The sequence below is a fragment of the Armigeres subalbatus genome, chromosome 1 (genome assembly GCF_024139115.2).
Source record: "Armigeres subalbatus isolate Guangzhou_Male chromosome 1, GZ_Asu_2, whole genome shotgun sequence".
Lineage (NCBI taxonomy): Eukaryota > Metazoa > Arthropoda > Insecta > Diptera > Culicidae > Armigeres > Armigeres subalbatus.
Genome location: NC_085139.1, coordinates 205,337,465 through 205,359,173, shown reverse-complemented (window position 1 = coordinate 205,359,173; position 21,709 = coordinate 205,337,465). Strand labels below are relative to the sequence as shown.

Sequence of the window (21,709 nt, the reverse complement as noted above, 5' to 3'; positions counted from 1 at the left end):
GCAGAGAAAAAGTATGAAGTGACAGCTGCGGTAGTTTGAAAATTGAACCGGAAAAGGGAAAGTTTTCTCTGGAACAGCAATAGGTATACAGCGCCAATATTGGTGCATTGTTTTGTTGATGTTTTACGTTGGGGACTGATATTAAAAAGCATCAATGAAAAATGTTGATTCGGGTTGACATTAACTATGTTTTACGGCTTCGTCCTAGCCACGCGCACCGCTAAATTAAGCCTGACGCGTTGTGGGGACTGAGGCTACTGAAAAAATAGCAAGTATGGCAGCTGGACTGCAAACAACGAATATAATGTGAAGACTGTTCTTAGCAGGGATGCCAGAAGATATTTTCATATGTCTTCACAATCGTTTAAAAATGTCTTCAAATGTCTTCAATATTAAAATTAAGATTATTAGCGAGAAATTTCAAAATTCAATAGGTTTGTAAATTCAATAATCTTATTGTTTTACTGATGTGGAATAATGTTTATTTTTTTAACATACAAATATATACCTATATATTATAAAAAAAATTAAATTGTTGTATAGTGTTTTAAGTTATACCAAAATTAAGATTCTTCTCGAAAAACAGCATTTGTTATGCGTTACGCATAGAGATGGGGTACTTCTGAAAAGTGTAACAGATTGTTACGAGGGGGTGGGGGGTACTTAAAATAACGTTTTTTGCGTTAAGTAATATTTGAATAGGCCCTAACGAGTTTCCCCTGGATTTTGTACTGAGTCGTATTTTTAACTGAATTTTCACGTGGAATTCTTCCAAATTTCTTTTTAAAGAAACCCTGTTGGGATTCAAAATTTACTGTGAAATACTTGAAGAAACATCCAGAGAATTTTCTGAAGGAACTTCCGGTAAAATTTCTAGATCAACTTCCGGATAAATTCCTGATGGAGCTTCTTATAACTTGTACTAATTTCTTTTGGATGAAGCTTCTAATTACTTCTGGAAGTCTCCTGAAGAAATTTCCTGAGGAATTCCTGTTGGAACTTCCAAAGGATTTACTGAAGAAACTTCCGGAAAAAGTTCAGAAGGAACTTCCGGAGGAATTCTTGGAGGAATTTAAGAAGGAATTCCTGTAGAAACTTCAGGGTGAATTCCGGATGTTTTTTTTTTTTCTGGAGGAATACCTGAAGGATTTTCCTGATGAATTTTTGAAGGATATTCCTGAGGAATTACTGAAGCAATTTCCGGTGGAATTCCTGAAGAAACTTCTGGAGAAATTCTTGGAAGTAATTCTGGATGAATTCTTGGAGGAGCTTCCTGATGTATTGCTGCAGAAATTTCCGAAAGCAATCCTGGAGAAAATACCAGATAAATTTCATAGTATACTTCCGGAGGCATTCTTGGAGAGTCATTCGGCAACTTTCTTAAAGGATCTTCCAGAGGAAGAACTTCCGGAGGGATCCCTTGTGGAGCTTCCGCCACAATCCCGGGAAAACTTTCGAAAAAAATCCTGGGAGAACTACTGGCGGAATTCGTGAAGGAACTACCGAAGGAGTTCTGGAGAAACTTCTGGAGGATCTTCCAAATGAATTCCTGGAGGATTTTTCGGCAAAAACCCCTGCAACTTCCGGATAAATTCCTGGAGGGATTACAGAAAGAATACCAGGACGATTTTTTGAAGAAATTCATAGAGGAATTCGCAGAGAAAATACTGGAAGAATGTTCAAGATATTTTTCTGTTTTTCTACGGAAGTTATCAAATATAAATTTTGTACTGAATTTCCAATTTCAATTCTATTGAATGTAGACAAGAAATTCCTCATAATTTTCATCGGAAATTCTTTTAAAGACTCACAGAAAATTCAAAGAGTTTCCCGTCGAATATTTAGAGGAAAGTCACATGGACATACCGAAAGGATCAAATGAATTCGTAAGGAATTTAGAAAAAAGATCAGGTTCTAGCTCAACGATTGAATAGATTAAATCAAGTCTTAGAAGAGTTTGTTAGACAAGGCGGACAGATATGCAGCAGAATCGCGTAACAACACGGAAAAACTACCGGAATTTTCGGAGATCTTTCGTGGGAGGAATTAACACGAACGTGTCCGTACACAAAAAACGTATTCTTATTTTATTGTTTACATGGAAGAGTTATGTACATAAAAATTGTCAAAGTCAATGTTTGTGTATAAAAAGGTGCTACTATAAGCTATGTGTGTTGACCAACAAACTGAATCAAGGGGGTTCAGCTAACTGGTCGAATGAATCACCAACAGAGTTCAATATATTTTTGCCGGCCATTGCGTTCCAATGAAATGATCGAAATACCTTTTTACATACACGCCATCGGGAATTTTTTAACTAGCGCTTAACTCCAAGTTAAGTACGTATGAAGTCTAAAATGCGTTGCATTTATCAGCCAGCTAGTGTGAATGTATTTTTATGTTTGAAATTCTAAGCCCCAGACAAAGACTATTATAACTTTTCAGCCAAGATTCAGCCAAACCGCACCAAGCGGCTTTTTGACTAACCTGTGTTCGCAAAAAACAAACGGAAAGTATTTCATGTTAAATCATGTGTACATTTGTTGTAAGGGCTCCTCAGCTATGGCGTTGAACGATGTTCGATGCGATTTTGGACCAAGTGAATCTATTACATACATGAAAACCTTGGCAAAAAATAGTAAATTTTTCATTAGCGCTTTGTGTGATTTGGCTGAAGCCCGACCATACAGAAGTCGCAGAATTTATAACGAAGAAATAAAATTATATTTTCTCTCGCTGGCTTATTGATTGTCTTCAAGTATCTTCAAATAAGTAGATAAGTCTTCAAATATTTTGAAAAGTCTTCAAAATGTCTTCACGAAATAAATGTCTTCACAGAGTTTCAAATGTCTTCAAATTGAAGACATGTCTTCAAATCTGGCATCTCTGGTTCTTAGGTGTGATTTTTCCTTCATGTGGTTGAGTGACGAAGCAGAAAGAAAAGGATGTTGCATTCTATGAAGCTATCAGGAAAGGGGTATGTGTGCAACAAGTAAAAGTCAAGTCGCTATACATATGTATGGTTCTGGCTCCAGTCTCATGACCTGCAAAGGGAACTACAGTATCCCCCCGCTTATCCGGACCTCGCTAGTCCGACGACTCGTTAGTCCGGATCTCGCTAATTCAGAATTTTCCGGATTAAAAAGTATCAACACCCATTTAAACACATTATGCTGTCAGTTTTCAAATTTGTGACGTGATTTTGTTTTGGTTTATGTGTATGGATTTGACAGTCGGATTAACGAGAGAAACCCCGATAGTCCGGCCATACATTTGTCGGATCAGCGGGGGTATACTGTATTGCTGTTGCTTGGAACAACAAGTGAGCAAGAGAGGGTGATCAAAGCATTTCTAATAGTGATTTGTGAATAGTTTCGATGCATAAAAGAAGAAACAGTATAACAGTGTTGTAGTGCTGATCTTGAAATGCAATGCTATAGAACGTTAGGGTGAACAAAAAATTGAGAAATGCATTGTGGCTACAATATAATATAATGGGTTGGTATATAACGACTGTTTTTACTTGGATATCAAAACAATTTGGAAACGTGCGGTAAGTTGATGTTTTTTTTCTTCTTTTTTTTTAGTTTGGGGATTTTTTCAATAACTCGAGATGGCAGCTTCCAACAAAACATCTGTATTTTTGCCTGAAATACAGATTACATTAGAAATACAAAAAATTCCAGGTGACGGGGGATGCCTGTTTGGATCTATACTGCATCAGTTATTTGAGATCCAACCTTTCGATCAAAATTATCAAGAAGCTGTGAAAGCTCTCAGATATTTGGTAGTAAAATATATTAGGCAGAATCTCAATCGTTTCATCCAATTCATCTGCCCGGAAAGTGCCAACCGACAAGACGTAGAGAAATACTTGAACGGTTTAGAAAAAGGAGTAACATGGGGAGGAGAAGAAACGTTGGTAGCGATCTCTGATATTTTCGAATCTCAAATTGTTGTAGTGCAAAACACGTCTATAATTCAAATAGGGAATGCTAATACGCGCGGGCACAATGAATGTTGGGTTTTTTATCATGAATATGGGGAATATTCGGGAAGTGATGCGGTTAAAAATCACTACGATAGTATTATAAAATGCATCGATGGAGGCTCAACTATTCTGTATGTGCCTAGGATCCCGCATCAACAATGGGAGACCAGAATGCAAACTATCACTGCACGCAGTGGGGAACAGTTCAACTTATTTTTCTTCGAAAGGACCAATGACTCACGGTATTTGGCAGTACAGCATCAATTTAGAACTGGTGACATTCTTCCAATGGGCCTTCGAGCCAAAATTCTTCGTTATGAGTTCGATGAATTTTCTGCCCGCAATAGAGAAAGTATTGAATCCAACGCTGAAATAGTACGAAACAACGGTATCGACGTAGAGTCCTGGAAATTTTTCTTCACCATATGTAATGTATTGGTCAAAAAGGTACTAGTTATTGACTTACTTGGAAGCCAACTATTAGACTTTTCTCCATTTCATCAAAGAGCAAATTTGGCGCAAAGGATCACTTTATGTTATGATGCAGAGCATTGTCTTATTGGGAGCTGTTTGCGAATAAATAAGAGAAAGTTAATCAATGATGTTGAAGCTGGACTAGGGACCCCTTATCCAGAGCCCAACTATACTGCACAAGATAAAATTTCCGATAATATCGACAATGACTACTGTGTTTTTGCGTCATGGAATGTGAGAGGATGCTGCAGAAGTGAAAAAAGGAACTATATCGATAAGATCCTTTCGGAAAACAACGTTCACATCGCCCTTTTGCAAGAAGTGAACACTGAATGCACTTCAATCCTGACGGATAACTTTAATTGGCACGTGCAAAAAGCGACTGGAAACAAACAAAGAGGATTAGCGGTACTTACAATGAAATCAGCAGGAATAATTATCTTGAGCAATGAAAGAGTCAGTAAGACGGTATGAAAATAAAAATTTCAATTGGAGCAGGGAAAGCGAGCCGACAATGTATTATTTTCAATGTGCATGCACCTAATACGGGGCTATCCACATTCTTAACTGAATTGGGAACCGCACTCATGAAGTGTGAACATCTGAACGAAGTTTTAATATGTGGGGATTTTAATGCCCAGTTAGGCAAAATGGATATAAGTTTGAATGAAAAACATCTAATCGGAAAATTTGTAGGACACGCCAAGTCAAACGAAAATGGAAATCAAATGAAATTTTTTATGCGTACACACAACCTGGCGGCACGGAATACTATGGCACATTCGTCATTATTGATAACAAGGACATGCAAGGATAAAGCTTCACAAATTGATCACATATTGAATACCATCTCCTCCAAAGTTTTCGTAAAGAAATTGAGAGGGCAGCTGATAGAGGAATTTCCAAGTGATCATAAGCTAATTACATTTAGGATTCATATTAGGAAAAATCCTCTTTCTACTGTCGAACAAAGAGCTTTACGGGTCGGTGAGAATAATACGAATTTGCCGATCACTTGGGACGTGAAATTATTACAAGATGCTGTCTTCAGGAAGAAATACCAAGAGCAATTGGCAAGTGTAAGGATCGATATTGAAGACCCGTCAATATCAACCTCAGAAGTGTGGGATCGTCTTGCATGCAAATTACAATCGGCTGCAAAAAAGTCGATTCACAAATATGCAAAAATTCCAAAATCTCAAAGACAGAGATTAGCTTTGGCTAAGCTGAAAAAGTGTCTATTCTGGAAAAATCGGTGTCCTTTCAATAAACGTAAGCTCCAGAACTTTTACGACGCAGAACGCAACTACAGGATCGTTTGTGAAGAAAAGGAAAAGGAAGAAGAATTCGATTTTTTCGATAATCTGAAGCGTTTCAAACCTGGAGAAAGGATTAACAGAACATTCAAGTACATAAAAAAGTTCAAGAAAAAGAAACCTTCAAGGAACATAGACATCTCACTAAACCATTTTCTGGAACCACCATCCATTAACCTGCTCCCACAGTTGATAGAAAATACAAGTCAAGAATGTGATCAAGAATATATACCAGACACTGCATATATAGACACGATTCTAAAGGGCTGTAAGAACGGAAAAGCGGCAGGACCGGATGGAATCCAAGGTGAATTGCTGAAATACGCAGACGAAGGAACTCTGGAAGAATTTAAAAATCTGCTGAAACGAGTGTGGATTGAAAACAGCATCCCAGATGGCTGGAGAAAAACTCTCGTCGTTCCTATTCCGAGGCAACCGAGGAATGTTAAAGATTTCCGAAAAATAGTGTTAGCTAGTGTAGGTTATAAAATTTATGCGAGCTGGCTCCTGGGAAACCTGACCCAAAACACGATGCCTATAGGAACACATCAGGCAGGGTTTCTTAATCAGCGTTCCACAATGGATCACATTTTCCCAGTGCGTAGAATTCTTGAAGAAAAGTGGAATTCCGGAGATGATCTTATTGTGATGGCTTTGGATTTAGAAAAGCTTTTGATAATGTAAGCTTAACGGCATTCCCTGATATGTATATTATTAGCTACATGGGCGCCAATAGAGATTGCCAACAGAGTTATCAATTGTCTAAATTCGGAAGAACAACAGATCTTATGGAACGGCCAGAAAACGGCACCTCAATTCAGATCAAAAGGAGTAAAACAGGGATGTCCTCTTTCGCCTTACGTGTTTGACCTACTAATTGAAGAAGTGTTGATGACGGTGGAAGATGAGTTGGACGGATATTTAAAACTCAACCAAATAGGACGACTCAAGTTTTCAATAATTCTGGTATATGCAGACGACGTCTTGATCATTGCAAGATCAGTGGAAGAGCTAAACAAGCTGCTGCCTGTGTTGGAAAATTACTTGGGGGAAGTGAACCTTCATCTGAACATGGAAAAAAGTCAAATAATGGTCAGAACACCTCTTGGGAAAGCGCCTACAGAAATAAAGATCGGCGAACGCGTTTTGAAGACATCATCCTGCTTGTACTATTTGGGTATTCCAGGGGGGGAGTAAGCCTGTCATCCACGAACAAATCAAGCCTACCTAAGATGTATTATCCGGGCCTCGCCGCTTGGGAAAGGCGGGCCACCCTGGGCCACCCTGGGCCACCCCGCTTGGCAAGTGTAACATTTTTCGAGCTGGAATCTTGTAGGATATTGGTTAACCTACACTACTGCTGACTAACGAAATAATTGTGGGATTGTTTATTTACATTTGCTTCATACTACATGCAGAGGAGGCGCGTTGCACCGCATATTACCCCCCTGGGGTATTCCAATCACGGAGAAGTTAAATCGCCAGTTGACAACGAGGAAGCGTTCCAAAGATGCAGTCATTGTATCGAAAGTCATCTTAGAGTTTATTAAGGAAAGGAAACCATCTAGAAAACTTGGAACCATTCTATACGAAACTGTGGTAGCCCCAACAATGGTTTACGGAACACAAGCAACAGTACTTACAAAACGTTCCCGGCAATCTCTACGAAGATATCAGAAGCAAATATATGGTCAAATAGAGGAATGTGCAAGGAAGACAATTCTTCAAATACCTGTGACGGACCAAGATCTATTACAAAATGGATTCGAATTCTTCAGCTCAGGTATTGGGGACACATAGTACGAAGACCAGATAATCATCTGCTCAAGCTTGCAGCTGAATATAAACTACCTCACAAGAAACGTGGTCGACCAGCTTTCACGTGGTGGGACTCCATCGCCGACAGTATGTGGAGGTTCGAAAACATAAGTGTGGATGAATGGTATGAGTTGGCCGAAAATAAAGAACGATTTGAAAATAAACTGAAAGAACTATACAACTTGCCAGAGTCAGAATCAGAGGATCAATGAGTACCGATAAATTTTATATAATGATTCAGTTATGGTGAATTATTTTTAATCCTATAAGCTTTATGTCCTTTATGTCAATGTTAAACTGTATAAAGATTATTAAAAGGTAGGCCGTAAATACTAAACATTTAAAATGTCACCTGTCATAAGACGAGTTTGAACAATCCCATTGAATTCCACCACTTAATTGTATCCTGACAGATACGTATTTCGACCTCAACAGTAAAGCCGTCTTCAGTGTCTTGTACTTGACTCGACTAAGTCGAGTCAAGTACAAGACACTGAAGACGGCCTTACTGTTGAGGTCGAAATACGTATCTGTCAGGATACAATTAAGTGGTGGAATTCAATGGGATTGTTCAAACTCGTCTTATGACAGGTGAAAACATTCCACTAAAAAGCTCAAAATAATTTTCTTATCATTTAAAATGTGTTTGTTTTTCTCTCTTTGGTGACGTTGACGTATTTATTCCAAGGTATTTACTCGCACTGTTTTCGGCCCATATAAAGACTCTTTCTAGATCGTTGCTCATCAACCTGATGTGATTCAATGCCAACATGTCTGGATTCGGAAGACAAGACAACAACGAAGTGTGTTTCTCATACCTACGGTGCATCGATTCAACCGCCAACGAGCAACAAGGAGACGCAGTTCATCTGATTCATCTTTACGTCGGTCCTGCTGCACCTGATATATGTTTACTCCGAATCCTTACCCTACTAATACAATCCCTGTTTTCCCGTAACATTTATGAGAGGTCGTAGAGTTCTCTGCATCTCTCTCAAGTAAATGTTGAACTAACATTCCTTTCCCATCCTCACCAGTTGCAAGGACGTGGCCAGGACTATTCAGGGCTGTTGGAACATGCAATATCTTCGCCTAAGAGTTAATAATTAACCCCAAATTATTACCTATCCAAAAACGGGTGGAGCGTTTGCTTTGCTCTTAACAATGGTCTTGAGTAGTCCCAACAAACAATCACATCTTTATTAAACGCTTTTTGAATCTTACTGTTCAGCGAAATGCTGAATAATGCTTGAACTATTTTCTATCATAACTACTGTTCAGGTTTTATTCACACACATTTGGAGAAATTATAAAGCCATTGAGTCAGAAGGGTGCTGATCACGAATCGTTTGAAAACGTTAATTCGACTATATTATTTAGATGGAACAGCAAGCATACAATTGCTTAATAAACTCTTGAAGGTCTGTAAATGTTGTCAATGTTGAGTTCTAAAAATAGAATTTGCTTGAGAACAGATATTAAAAGTAATTGAATAACTGTTTTTATAGATATTTAAAAATCTTTTATTCAACTAGCAAAAAATAAGAAAAAGATGCATTTGTATTACATTTGGTTCATATATTGAATTTTAATCTTATGTTATTAACGTATTTGAAGCTATGAGAGATATTCTAACTCTAATGAAAATCTGACTTTTTTTTGTTCCTAGGCGGGATTTGAACACTGTGCTTTCCATCGACGGGCTGCCTCCATACCTCCTGGACTATATGTACCTTCGAAAATGCTGTGTAAATCGATGCGTTTTGTTTTGCTTCACTGGGCAAAATCATCTAGGCGTCAAATCAGGTACAACATTCCAGTAGGCCCTGTGAAAGGAATTTCAAACTATTAGCTCGCTTTTTGCAATAGTTGTTTATCCTTTTTAATTACGCTTTTGTGATCGAATAGTTACGCTATATAACAATATCCACGGAGGTTTCACTAATAAACTTAAAAATCTTCAACATTCGCTTGCTTGTTAAACAATTATGTTGCCAAAATTTCAGCCAAATAAATTGAACACGTGAGGTGCAAGCAAAGAGTCAACGAAATTCAAATACAAAACAAAAACTGAGGCTGTCTCGTTTCATTCACATGACCATAAACTAAAAAAATGTTATAATATCTTGTTGCTGCACTGAGGGAGTAGCAAGAAATACCAAAAAGTGATAAAAAAATGTGATTAAATGTTTCTTCTAATCCGTTACTACATCCGCTGCACTGCGCATTCAACGTACATAGTATTTTTAATTTATATTTTTAATTTATTTTTAGGGTCTGTCTCAATTGGATAATTAAACTGAAATTAAACTTAAAAGTGACATTTCAATAATTATCAAATAACCCTGCTCGCAGAGCAAGATTACTTTTGACAGATATCGAATCATTTTCCATCGATGTCCTATTGGAATTGCTGGGTAGCATCAGCCATTCTTATAACGGGGTGATTTTTTAATTCTCGAACTGTCACTTTTAAGTTTAATTCTCCAAATGAGACAGACCCTTAATTTAATTTATAATTTCGATTTATAAGCACGCCGATAATATCACAATATTAAATTATTTTTGAATATTTTATTAAGCACTTTTCAGCGTACAGGGCGTTTTAAAATGTTTCCCTCGAAACATGAAGAACTCGAACAACAACATTTCGGTTTGTTACGGCAACGCTTGTTTATGGTCAATTGAAGTCGATTCATTGCAAAAAAAATATCACCATACACTAGTTTTACAAGAGTTGTTTTCCAGCTGAAAAAACGATGCAATGTAGCTACCAAGACGCACTGCAGATTGTTTTGTTTTTTCCTGTCATTAGTGCTATTTACATTAGTTTTGCTACTTGAAATATCGCAGCACGTCGTGAAGTTTTACAACTAGAAAATGAATAAAGGTAAGATTATCATTTAGCTTTATTTAATAAAACACGTCAACAAAAATACTTTTTTTCAGCTCACTTTGTCATTGTTCAAACGCAGGAAGCACAAGGTCCTGTGCTATCAGTTGTCCCGCATCAGTGGGTGCAAAATGATGGCTTGATGTGGCCAAATAAGAATGCGGCATCGCTCTCCAAGGACTCCTCATCAAAACCATCACCAACGTGGACCAAAATACCCTGTGTCGTGAAGAAAAAGAACATTGCTACTTACGAGAAAGCTCAACAGGAAGCAGCGGATCTATCAGGGTTGTCGACGGATACATCAGACTTTGCTCCACGGAAGAAACAAAAAAAACTTCGTAAGAATCATGCTCTCGAGGGATATGATTTTAATCATATGCTAAGCCAAGGTTTGTATTTCCCTGCTCTTATATTTTTATCTCGCAATTAATTGAAATGTCATTTAAAGCCGGTCCATCCGCTGCGAGCCACCCGCAACCAGCCCTCGGGAACATGATTATCAACAAGAGACAGTCAGTGATCCCAAAACAGTCAGTGGTCCCAATAGTTTCAAGGTCTCCTCCCATAGTACCGAAGATTGTGACCGGTAAGCCAGAACGGAGGACGGTTCAATTGACGACAGAGCAGAGCTCAGTCCAGGTGGAACAGATGCAAATTGGTACTCCTGTTATTCCGACCACATCATTCATTCCTGTGACTCCTTGCATCCCAGTTTCAACAGCTGCCAACATGCATCAAATCATCGACCAATCTGAGGTGTCACTGCTCAGTGGATCAGAGACCGCAGTTATTTTGGAAAACGCTCAAGAAATAGAACTCCAAACGCAGATTGCACAAGAGGAGGTCAACACCTATAATGAGGAATACATGGCCAATTATGAGCAGGTAAGAACGTCTTACAATAAGGCATAGACAGTCAGGTCTCTTATACAACGATGCCATCCATTTCCATTCCATTAGATTGTGTATCCCATGGAACTTGTTATGTGTCATTATTTTCAAATCCCTAAAAAATGTACATTGGTGTAGCACCCGCGATTGGAGAAAAATGGATGGTAGCTTGTTAGAAGAGACGCGACTGTACAGACGGGTCTCTTACCACACATTACCACCCACCAGATAGATACTCTAATACTATCAAATAATATTATTTGCTATTATATATACTAAACTCGGGTTTACATTTGTTTCCGTTCTAGGAACCCAATGAATCTTTGGAAAATAGAATCATCATGGCAGTTACCGAAAAAATCGAGCAAGCGAGTGATCGAATCGTCCAAGCTGTTGCAAAAAAGATTGATGAATCGCTCACTAAATCGATCGCAGCAATCAAAAGTGACTTTGATTTGAAGATTGAAGCGGCTTTACGTGTTCGCCCTCAAAACGACGACACATTTGACTCAGATTTCAAATTCTCGCCTGCATCGACTGTTCAGGAAATTGAAAATCTCGAATCAAAGTTGGCAGATAAATCTTATCAAGATAAGCTTGTAAGTATAGTTTTAAGCATATTTTCTCAATAACTTAGCAAAAGTAAAACATAAATAAATAAATCTAAGCTACGTTTAAAATTTTCAAGAAAATAATTTGGGAGACCAAAATATTGTTCCACACTAAAAAATCGATCGGTTCATTATCACTATATTTTTATTGCAGATCACTCACATGCGGAAGATCATTGGCCCTATTGGAGACAGTTGTAACGGCCAGAATATGTGTTACGCTCTGGTGGATCGATTTTTCCAACGCAATGTGATGACTAACTGTTCTTGGAGTGGGGGTAGCAAATCCCAATTTCCAAAGTATGCAATGAAAAATTGCAGCAACATTTTGGAAGTTTTCTTCAAGATCGTGCACACTGTTAATCCAACATTTTCAGTTAAACTGATGGAGGACTTTTTCAAGCAGGTTTTGAGGAACGCAAAAACTCGCTGCCAAGCGAAGGGGTTGCGACAGTCTACGATTCATCGACGGGCCAAGAAATCAACAAAATGTACTCGAGGTATGTAACAAAGAATTCAGAGAAAAAAACATGAGTGTGGGATCGAAATGTCACGATCGCAGAGACCGCATTCGCCATATTGATGTCGGTTTGTCTGTGATAAATTTGTGCTCGTAGTATACTAACTCCACAAATATCCTTAATTTATTTATATGTACATGCATTCGTTACAGATGGCAGTTATGGAGATGATGTTCAAACTCAGGGATTAAAGCATGAAGCTTTAGATTTGGACGTTTCCGATAATTTAGACGAGGACGATTCTGAAGTGGACGAGGAATATGGCAACGATAAGGAAAATATAATGGATGATGATGCTAGTGAAGACGAGTGAATGGTTCACTTATGATTTTGAAAGATTTCGTAATGGATACTTGCTGATCTTTTTTTTACTTTTTTAGTACATAAGTTTCAACAACTGAAATCTCCGCCCGATTTAATTGAATTTCGACTCTTTTTTATGTAATTCAATAATCAATAATCATTGTATTGAATAAAAATGATATGATCCTGATTATGAATACGTTTATTACATAACATATTGTACATATTACATTTACCGCAAGTGATATTCTGATGATATTACATTTCCCTCAATGCCACGCTTATCTAAATGATCCACCTATGATATCAGCGAGCCTTTCAGTAAACTAAGCTATTGAAAAATAACAGTTACGTACATTTTTATTTACGAGATACATCAATCGAGTGAAGTAGTGGTACAAATACAAAATGTTTTCCTCTATAAGGAATTGCAACGAACTTACAAAGAATTTCACTTAAACCGTAAGATCTCTTGTTGTTCATACATAATCCTGCCATAAATATGTACAAATGGGAGGATTGAATCGGTATCTCGAAAAAGTTCGAATAGTTTCTAACTGAACGACCAAGTATGACTATATTATTATTGGAATCAAAAGAACCATCTACCATCTTCACGATTTCTAAATTTCGCGTCAAAAACCATGCATTCTTAGATGTATTGTTGATGAATACTCCCGACTGAATCTCACATTGAGTTATTCCGTTTCGACTGACCAGATTCGGAGTGAATTCGCGGAATGAAGTCGTTCTTTTTTCTTTTACTGTTTGTTTTTCGAGAATTCTGTTGATTACCTGTTCCAAGCAATTGTTGCCCTGTCGGAGAAGTCTTTTTAATTGACATAAGTAACTCTCAAACGGGTAAGCTGAAATTGTACTTAGTGAACCAAATCGATTCACATCGCTCACAACATGCTCTAGATTGTGAATGTTGCTTGTGATATATTGTTCTCCGTAGATCGTCTTGAATTCTTCGATAAATTTTTCAAAAAGACCTTGTGCTACAGCCCGCATATGTGCATACAAGTCCGAAGAGCAAATAGTTACCGCAGTAAACAACAATAGAAAATGCTTGTACAATCTCTCATCCAATACGTCTTTCAGAACAACGATTCCCACATATAGCAAAAATGAACGCCACTCCGTTCCTTTCCAAAATGCAAGACAGTCCATCCCTCGCATTCTACGATGAATTTCTTTAGGTAGTTTAACATTGGTAATAGCAGTTGATAGGCATTGTATTTGAAAAGCACTCAACTTTCCTATGTATCCAAAATGGCCATCTCTCCATCCAGTCAAAAGACGTTTCATCACTCCTAGTTCCAATAAATGAAGTGGATCGGCAATTACGAAATCTTGAATCATGTCTATATGCGCAATTCTGAGAAATGGGGAGTCCGGACCAATTTGATGATTTTCATAAACCTTTCTACGAAATTGCTCGTCAGTGCGCAAAGCACAATGTAGGGCTGGGAAGACAACAGTTCTGGAAACGTGAGAATATTCTCCGTGTATAGTGCACTTTAGGCAACCTTCTTTTCCGTTGAAATTTACAACACCTAAAATTATAGAAAAGAGTTAGTCCTACGTCAAAATGTTGATATTAAAATGTAAGTCTTTAGTGAGATGGCCATAAAGATTTATTGTCTTTTTTGGCGGTATTGAGTTAGTAAGAAGAAAAGGTGAAAATCTGTTCTGAAAACTACGGATGTACAGGGAACATCCTTAAATTACGTAACGCTTAGAGGGGGGGGGGGGGGTTCCTGAAGTGTGACGATTCATACAAAATTTTTGGATGATTCATACTAAAAGTGTGACATATGGGGGAGGGGGGGGCTGAAAATGGCCAATTTCCGCGTTACGTAATTAATGGATCTTCTCATATGTGTAAAGCATCATATAGCGTAGTCCTGGACAAACATCTAATCATTCAATTTAAACATTATACTAATCTATCTTCAGAAATAAGCTAGGAATAACCATGTAATTTTTATATTGGTATTGTAATGAGCTTCAAATATATATATTAGGTGCGTTAGTAATGTAATCATTGAGAATTCAAGCGCATAACATTTTGAGAAGGGGCATAGATCGACGGTTATACATCCGGAATTCTGTCCGTCTATAATGTAAATATGTAGTTGAAATAAAAAACAATTTACCTTTGACAAACGCTCTCGCAGGTGAATCGCAAATAAAACATCTAAGCTTTAGTGTAATCGTGTGGTGATTAATAATAAATCCTTCATCAAGAATAGGGATTATTTCATCCACAAATGGCGTGAGGAATTCTTCTAGATCGGTGGGTTTACTTTTACCGAGAAATATTCCTATCGGTAATGCTTGTAAATTTGGATATTCGTATACGTTGCACAGAATGGGCCATAGTTGGAACTTTGAGCTTTTATGTATAGGCAAACCATCAATATTTATATTTATATTGATGTTAATATCTTCAGATAGACTACCAAACCACATTGTTAAACACTCTTTGATGCCATGGTGCCAATATTTGCCACCACCTATTGGTAGGCAACGTTTTCCCGTATTTTGCGGAGTGTTCAAAAGGGTTCTGGGATCTTGGGGCAGACTAGCATCATTATATTCAACAGTGAGCAAATGTAGCAAATCCTTTAAAGCGATGTGAGTAATGTTGTGCGTTGCGTTGCGTTGCGTTGCGTTGTAACAGAGTATTTCGTAGATTGCATACTGATAGCTGTCATGTATTTTCTTTAACTTTCTTACCCCAACTGCTTATGGATTACTATTTGGGATTTAATAGCAACCCAATTGGGGGTCAAAATGATAAAGCATGAAAGCTACCATTGCCGGCCACGCCCATCTTCTCTGTTACTAAGGAAGGGAAGGAAATGATGATATGACATCTACTTAACGAGAGGCCAGCGACTCACCGACGCCCTCATAGATGTCAAGGAGTTGGATGGTTGGTAGGGAATATAGTTTAGGAATATCATCATAAGCAAATGATATAATGCGTTTAAACAGACGTTGGGAGTGACCATGCTAAGAAATTTTTGGTCACTCCATTGTTAATTGTCCTGGGATGGGGCGAAGCTATTAAACTTGCCCTGGCTACCCAAGTAGCACACATGTCCCACATAGATTACTGCAACGGATATGCGACTAGATTTGGTCACTATCAAGTTGCTGCAACCATTTTAGTCTGACTTGTGCTGCTCGGGTAATTAGCCTAGGTTTAAGCGCCATTGTTCGCTCTCTGAAACGAGAAAGAATATAAAATATATTAATTTTCCCTTCCCCTTATGCGATCCCAATTGAAGTTATGTACTCATATTAATATATGCCCTTAGTAATAAGCGAAAAGTTATAGAATACATTACATACATACAATTACAATTAAATTACATACACATTACACAACACACTAAACACAAAAAAAATGATACATGTGTCACTTAGCTCAAGATGACGCCAAACTCTGCTTGCACAAATGTGATGCTCGAAACTTTCCACAACTGCCCGAAACAAGATTCTATAGCACAGCTTGTTTTTTGATATCCCTCTCTCTACTTCTTGTCTGGTGGAGATAATATCCGTTTGTCCGGTACAATTTTTCGCAAACACGACCTTCAAGTAGGGATTGAGCTTCGCTATCATCTAGTATTCGGCAACAACCCACCCCAGAGGCGGACCTCCGAAAAGTGTTGTATGGCTACCTTTAGACAAAGTTGTAGAGGGAAAATAACGCTAGTAGTCTGCTATACAACACTCTTCGGAACTCCGCGTCCAGAATGAGCTATTGGCCGAACACCAAATGACAACGAAATGGTAAGTTCAATCCCTGCTCTCAAGTCTTCATTTCTGCATATCTTTTCTCCGATGTGTAGCACTTTCACTTTACAACGCTACGGCAACTCTACCAACGGAGACGCGGTAAACCGTACAAGGAAGATCACTATAGCTTCTCAACAAGATTACTATAAAAACAGCCTCTATAAGGGCAATAACCTAACTATTAGCTGACAATTATTATTCAAAGCAAAAAATATAACGAAAATGACACTCGCGAAAATTTTCCAGCTTGTTCATTTCATTGGACGGTTTTGATATGACAAAACTCGTCTAAAATCTATGTATGACAGTCAATTATGTAAAAACTAGATTATTTGTACATGGTGAAAAGAACCTTACTATTTAATATTTAATGATTTGTTGTACTGTCATACTATAATAAGTAAAAACTACTTACCAATTTTAAACCAGCAGCAAAACGAAGGGGACACTTACCATTTTCCTCACCTTTAACGTGTTCGAGAGAAAATTCAGCGCCAATTTACCCAAAGACTCAACACCCGCAATTCTATTGAGCGAGTGCCGATGTCCAAGCACCGTTACCGGAATCACGACCGCTTAATACATACTGAAAGTAGACACCGCCAACAGCCCGACCAAACCACAGCTCTGCCTCCGCGCAGGTGGACAGGGATCCCTCAAAGCTTTCTCCAGCATGTAGATAACTTGATCATAGGAGTTTAACATCGGAGTCTTCATTGCCATTCGCATCAGCACATTTCCGGAAGACCACCTGAAGCTGCTCCAAACGTTGTAGCCCTCTTCAAGGTCAATTTTTCAAATTTCGTACTTGTTATCCATCCATACTAGGTGCAGCAAAAACATCGCAGTGCGTTCGAAGTTTACAGCGTTCAATGTCCGGGCCAAGGGCCAAACAATGTCTGTAAGTGTAACATAGTCGGTGGTTTCTCCCTCTGCGGTACCTGATCTTCCGCTGCGCTTGCGTATACAGCTGGGCAAAGTCCGTCTTGTGGATGCAGTCGCACATTCGATGAGCCAATCAACAAAAAATGTAAAATGTATTTCAGCCGAATGTAAAAAAAAAAATACGCCAAAAAAATTGACAGCGGAAAATTGCGACCGGTCGCAATCGAGGCACACTTCGATCCCAATGTGAGTAATGTTGTGATCAAGTGCCCAAACTCGCAGTGCTTGCTCCGTTCTGCTTCTTCCTTCAGAAATGTTGGAATCCAATATCGCCTGCTGTGATGTAATGTTGATTAGATCTTCGAACTCGTTAGAAACAGCAACGCTGTCGTCAGTAAGGCTACTCTGCTCTGTGACACTATTTCTGGCTGCACCATCAAACGATTCACCTGTTTCGAATTATATTGCACGAATTATAATTTAGGAAATAACTCAAAAATAAATTCTACTTACACGCCTGTGCTATACAACTAGTTGCGACCTTTCTGAAATGAATTCGGACACAGTGGAAGCCGGATGGCTTTCCGAGTGATCTTCGTTGTTGGTACCAGAAAACAGATTCTTTAATGCAACCTCATATTTTTCACGCGTTTTTTTTAGTTTACGATAGTATGCTCCACTTTTTTTGTATTTTTTGTATATTTTATCCATTATAGATATTATTTTTTCTATCTAACACGATACTAACAGCTTAATATTTTGTTCTACAGATTTTTGTTTATGTTGAATAAGGTAATCGAAGATGATCTTAAATTACTTATTACACAGTTATTATTCAAACTCATATGATGAGCTGAACAAATTTTGAAGGGTGGTTTAAACAGGCCCATGTATTCTATACTGATCAGCAATCCATGCGTTGCTGAATTTATGAGCTATTCAAGGTTTATTCGACAAATAACGTGGTTATTAACCAACAAATATTAAAAGTCACATTGTGGCATAAATATCGATAGGCACGACATTTGTTTAGCTTATTTTTGGGCACATCATATAGTACTGATTTATTTGGTTGTTCAAACACTAATAAACAATCTAGTAAACCAGTTATTCAGGATACTGAGACAATATTGCATAAATGTTGATCTAGCTATAATATAGCTCTACGAAAAGAAATGTTCAACTAGTTATTCAGCTAATACATTTGGCTGATAGAGCATTATTAAAGCACTTTTAAATCTGTTTTAAAGCACATTATTAAGCAAAACATACAAGTAGGGTTGAGGCTGAAATGTTATTGAAAGTTACCTTTATTCATAATGTTATTCAGCAAACCTCAGTAATCAGCAACCGTGATTGTTATTCGATCATTATTCGACTTACAAGTTTAATAACAGTTTGTGATTGTTTGTTGGGGTACCACCTACGATATTGTGCAACTTGGGCAATGCTAATGCTAATGCTAACAGCAATAGGTATACAGCGCGAGTTTTGTTTTTGTTTGCTGACTACGGGACTTAAGCTGGTTACGAAGTCCGTAATAAGCCATATTTGCAGCTGCAATAAGCCTTTTCACCTCGCGGGTAACATCATTATCGCACGTCACTAATGTTCCAAGATACACTAATTCTTCTACCACTTCAAACTTTTCACCATCCAGCTCCATTTCGCTACCACCGCCACTAATGAACCCTAGTTGATTGCCAGCGACCATGTACTTCGTTTTGCTGGTATTGATTGTGAGTCCAATCCTTGCTGTCTCCCTCTTAAAAGGCACAAAAGCCTCTTCCACGGCACGGCGATCAATCCCGATAACATCGATATCGTCCGCAAATCCCAGGAGCATATTTGATTTTGTGATAATGGTACCGCTTCTTTGCACACCAGCTCTCCTAATCGCTCCCTCGAGCGCTATATTGAACAGTAGATTCGAGAGTGCACCACCCTGCTTTAATCCATCTAAGGTAACAAATGACGTCGATATTTCATCCGCAACCCTTACGCTTGATTTCGATCCGTCCAACGTTATACGAATCAGCCATATCAGTTTCGCCGGAAAACCTTGATCAAGCATAATTTGCCATAATTCATTCCGTTTCACTGAATCGTACGCCGCCTTGAAATCAATAAACAGATGATGTGTCTGCAAGTTGTACCCAGCCAACACAAAATCGCATATGCTAGCGAATAAGTGTACAAGGTGGAGGCGATATAGGCGCATCCATTTGACTGCGTGCAAAATGCACGTATATGGCCTCCACTTTGTCTACTTATTCGCTATGATATACGATCTTGTGTTTGCTGGGTACTCCCGGAATTTATCAAGGATTTGTCTCAGGATAAACATTTGATCCGTTGTTGATCGTCCCTCACGAAAACCTGCTTGGCATTCGCTGACGAAGGACTCTTCAAGCGGTCTCAATCTGTTGAACAGAATACGGGACATAATTTTGCACGCCGAATTAAGGAGGGTTATTCCTCGGTAATTGGCGCTCTCCAGTCTGTCCCCTTTCTTAAAGAGAGAGCAAATGAGGCCGTCCAACCAGCTAGCAGGCATTTCCTCGTCTTCCCATATTTTCGACATAGTATGGTGCAGACTGCCATGTTTGAGAAGTTCAGCTGGGAGCTGGTCCTTCCCCGCAGCCTTATTGTTTGTCAGCTCTTTAACAGCTTTTTCAACATCATCTAGTGTAGGTGACTCCACAGCTTGTCCATCGTCGCTAATATTTATTCTGCTCACCGTTGCACCGTCACTTTCACTATTCAACAAAGTCTCGAAGTGTTGCTTCCACCTGGCAGCCACTTCGGTTTTATCTGTCAGCAAATTCCCTTGTTGGTCGTTGCACATGACGGGAGATGGCGCTGTCTTTCTCCGCACGCCATTGACAGACTCATAGAACCTCCGCATATCGTTCTGCTCCATTTTTTCCTGCGCCTCACTAATAACTTGTTCCTCGTACTCTTTCTTTCTTTTAGAAAGCTCCAAATGTGGGGAGCACTGGCTCTGATGATGCATTTCAACTTGTTCTACACAGCTGTGCAGTAACCAACACGAAATTAGCGAAAACAAAGCGAAAATCACCATTTTTCTGTGGGGGCTGCTTATCCGATTCTGTTTTTTCGCACTTGTATACAAGTTTGATAAATTTGTTATCATGGCTTGTTATGATTCGGAACAGTTTTTGCCTCTCTTTTATTGTTGTTCGTTATCGTTTGAGAGCGATTTCTGCAAACCCTGGCCTATACTTACTTTCTTACTTCGTTATGTAGTAGTTAATACGTAGGGCCGTGCCCCAAGCTGCCCCCGTACCTCAGTATGGACAGAGCGACACTAGCCAGAACCTTGCGCTTGCTGGCATAAACCGCAGAGCTATTGGACATCATCCGGGACAATGCCACCATAGTTGTGGAGACGCGCTTGCAGGCGTAATTGGCGTGGCTACTAAAGGTGAGCTTATCGTCGAGCATTACCCCCAAGAGTTTTATGGAGCGTTCAGAGGTGACCGCGCAGTTGCCTGCCCTTATCACCGCTTGTTGCTCCGACTTTCGGTTGTTAACAACAACCACTTCAGTATTACATGAGTATCACTAGTGTCCAATCTACGAAGTACACCGTAACTATGCTATGCTATGCTATGCTTACCAACAACCACTTCAGTCTTGTGGTGAGCCAGTTCTAACTTCCTGGAACTCTGCCACTCCTCCACAATTGCGATCGAGTGGGCTGCAGTCAACTCCACCTCTTCGATCGATTCGTCGTAGATCTCCAGCGTAATATCGTCAGCGAAGCCGACGATTACCACGCCCATCGGGAACTTTAACCTCAAGACACCGTGGTACATGACGTTTCATAACACCGGACCCAGTATGGAACCTTGCGGAACCCCTGAGATTATGTCAACGCACTTCAGCCCCGCCTCCGTGTCGTATACCAGTACTCGATTCTGGAAGTAGCTTCCGAGAATCTTGTGCAGGTACTCGGGAATTCCAAGACGCAGGAGCGCATCTTCAATAGCTGCCCAACTGGCACTATTGAAAGCATTCCTCACGTCGAGAGTCACTACTGCACAATAGCGAACTCCCCCCCTCTTACGCTGGATAGCTATCTCCGCGGATTTGGTAAACGGCAAGATAGCGTCTACGGTCGACTTACCCTTTCGGAAGCCAAACTGGTTACTCGATAGACC

At 39.0% G+C, this 21,709-nt stretch overlaps 1 protein-coding gene across 1 annotated transcript; it reads left to right on the top strand.

The window, feature by feature from the left end:
• Positions 1 to 10,370: 10,370 nt before the first annotated feature.
• On the top strand, positions 10,371 to 13,002 carry LOC134210127 (uncharacterized). The gene is made up of 6 exons (XM_062686154.1): positions 10,371 to 10,489; positions 10,549 to 10,884; positions 10,944 to 11,380; positions 11,695 to 11,985; positions 12,152 to 12,497; positions 12,671 to 13,002. The coding sequence occupies exons 1-6, from the start codon at positions 10,480 to 10,482 to the stop codon at positions 12,829 to 12,831; spliced, it is 1,581 nt and encodes a 526-aa protein (XP_062542138.1). The 5' UTR covers positions 10,371 to 10,479; the 3' UTR covers positions 12,832 to 13,002.
• Positions 13,003 to 21,709: the final 8,707 nt, after the last annotated feature.

Coding starts and splice junctions, on each gene's coding strand:
- LOC134210127 (XM_062686154.1), top strand. Junction 11,381..11,694: donor ACATGGCCAATTATGAGCAG/GTAAGAACGTCT, acceptor TTTCCGTTCTAG/GAACCCAATGAATCTTTGGA. Junction 11,986..12,151: donor AATCTTATCAAGATAAGCTT/GTAAGTATAGTT, acceptor TTTTTATTGCAG/ATCACTCACATGCGGAAGAT.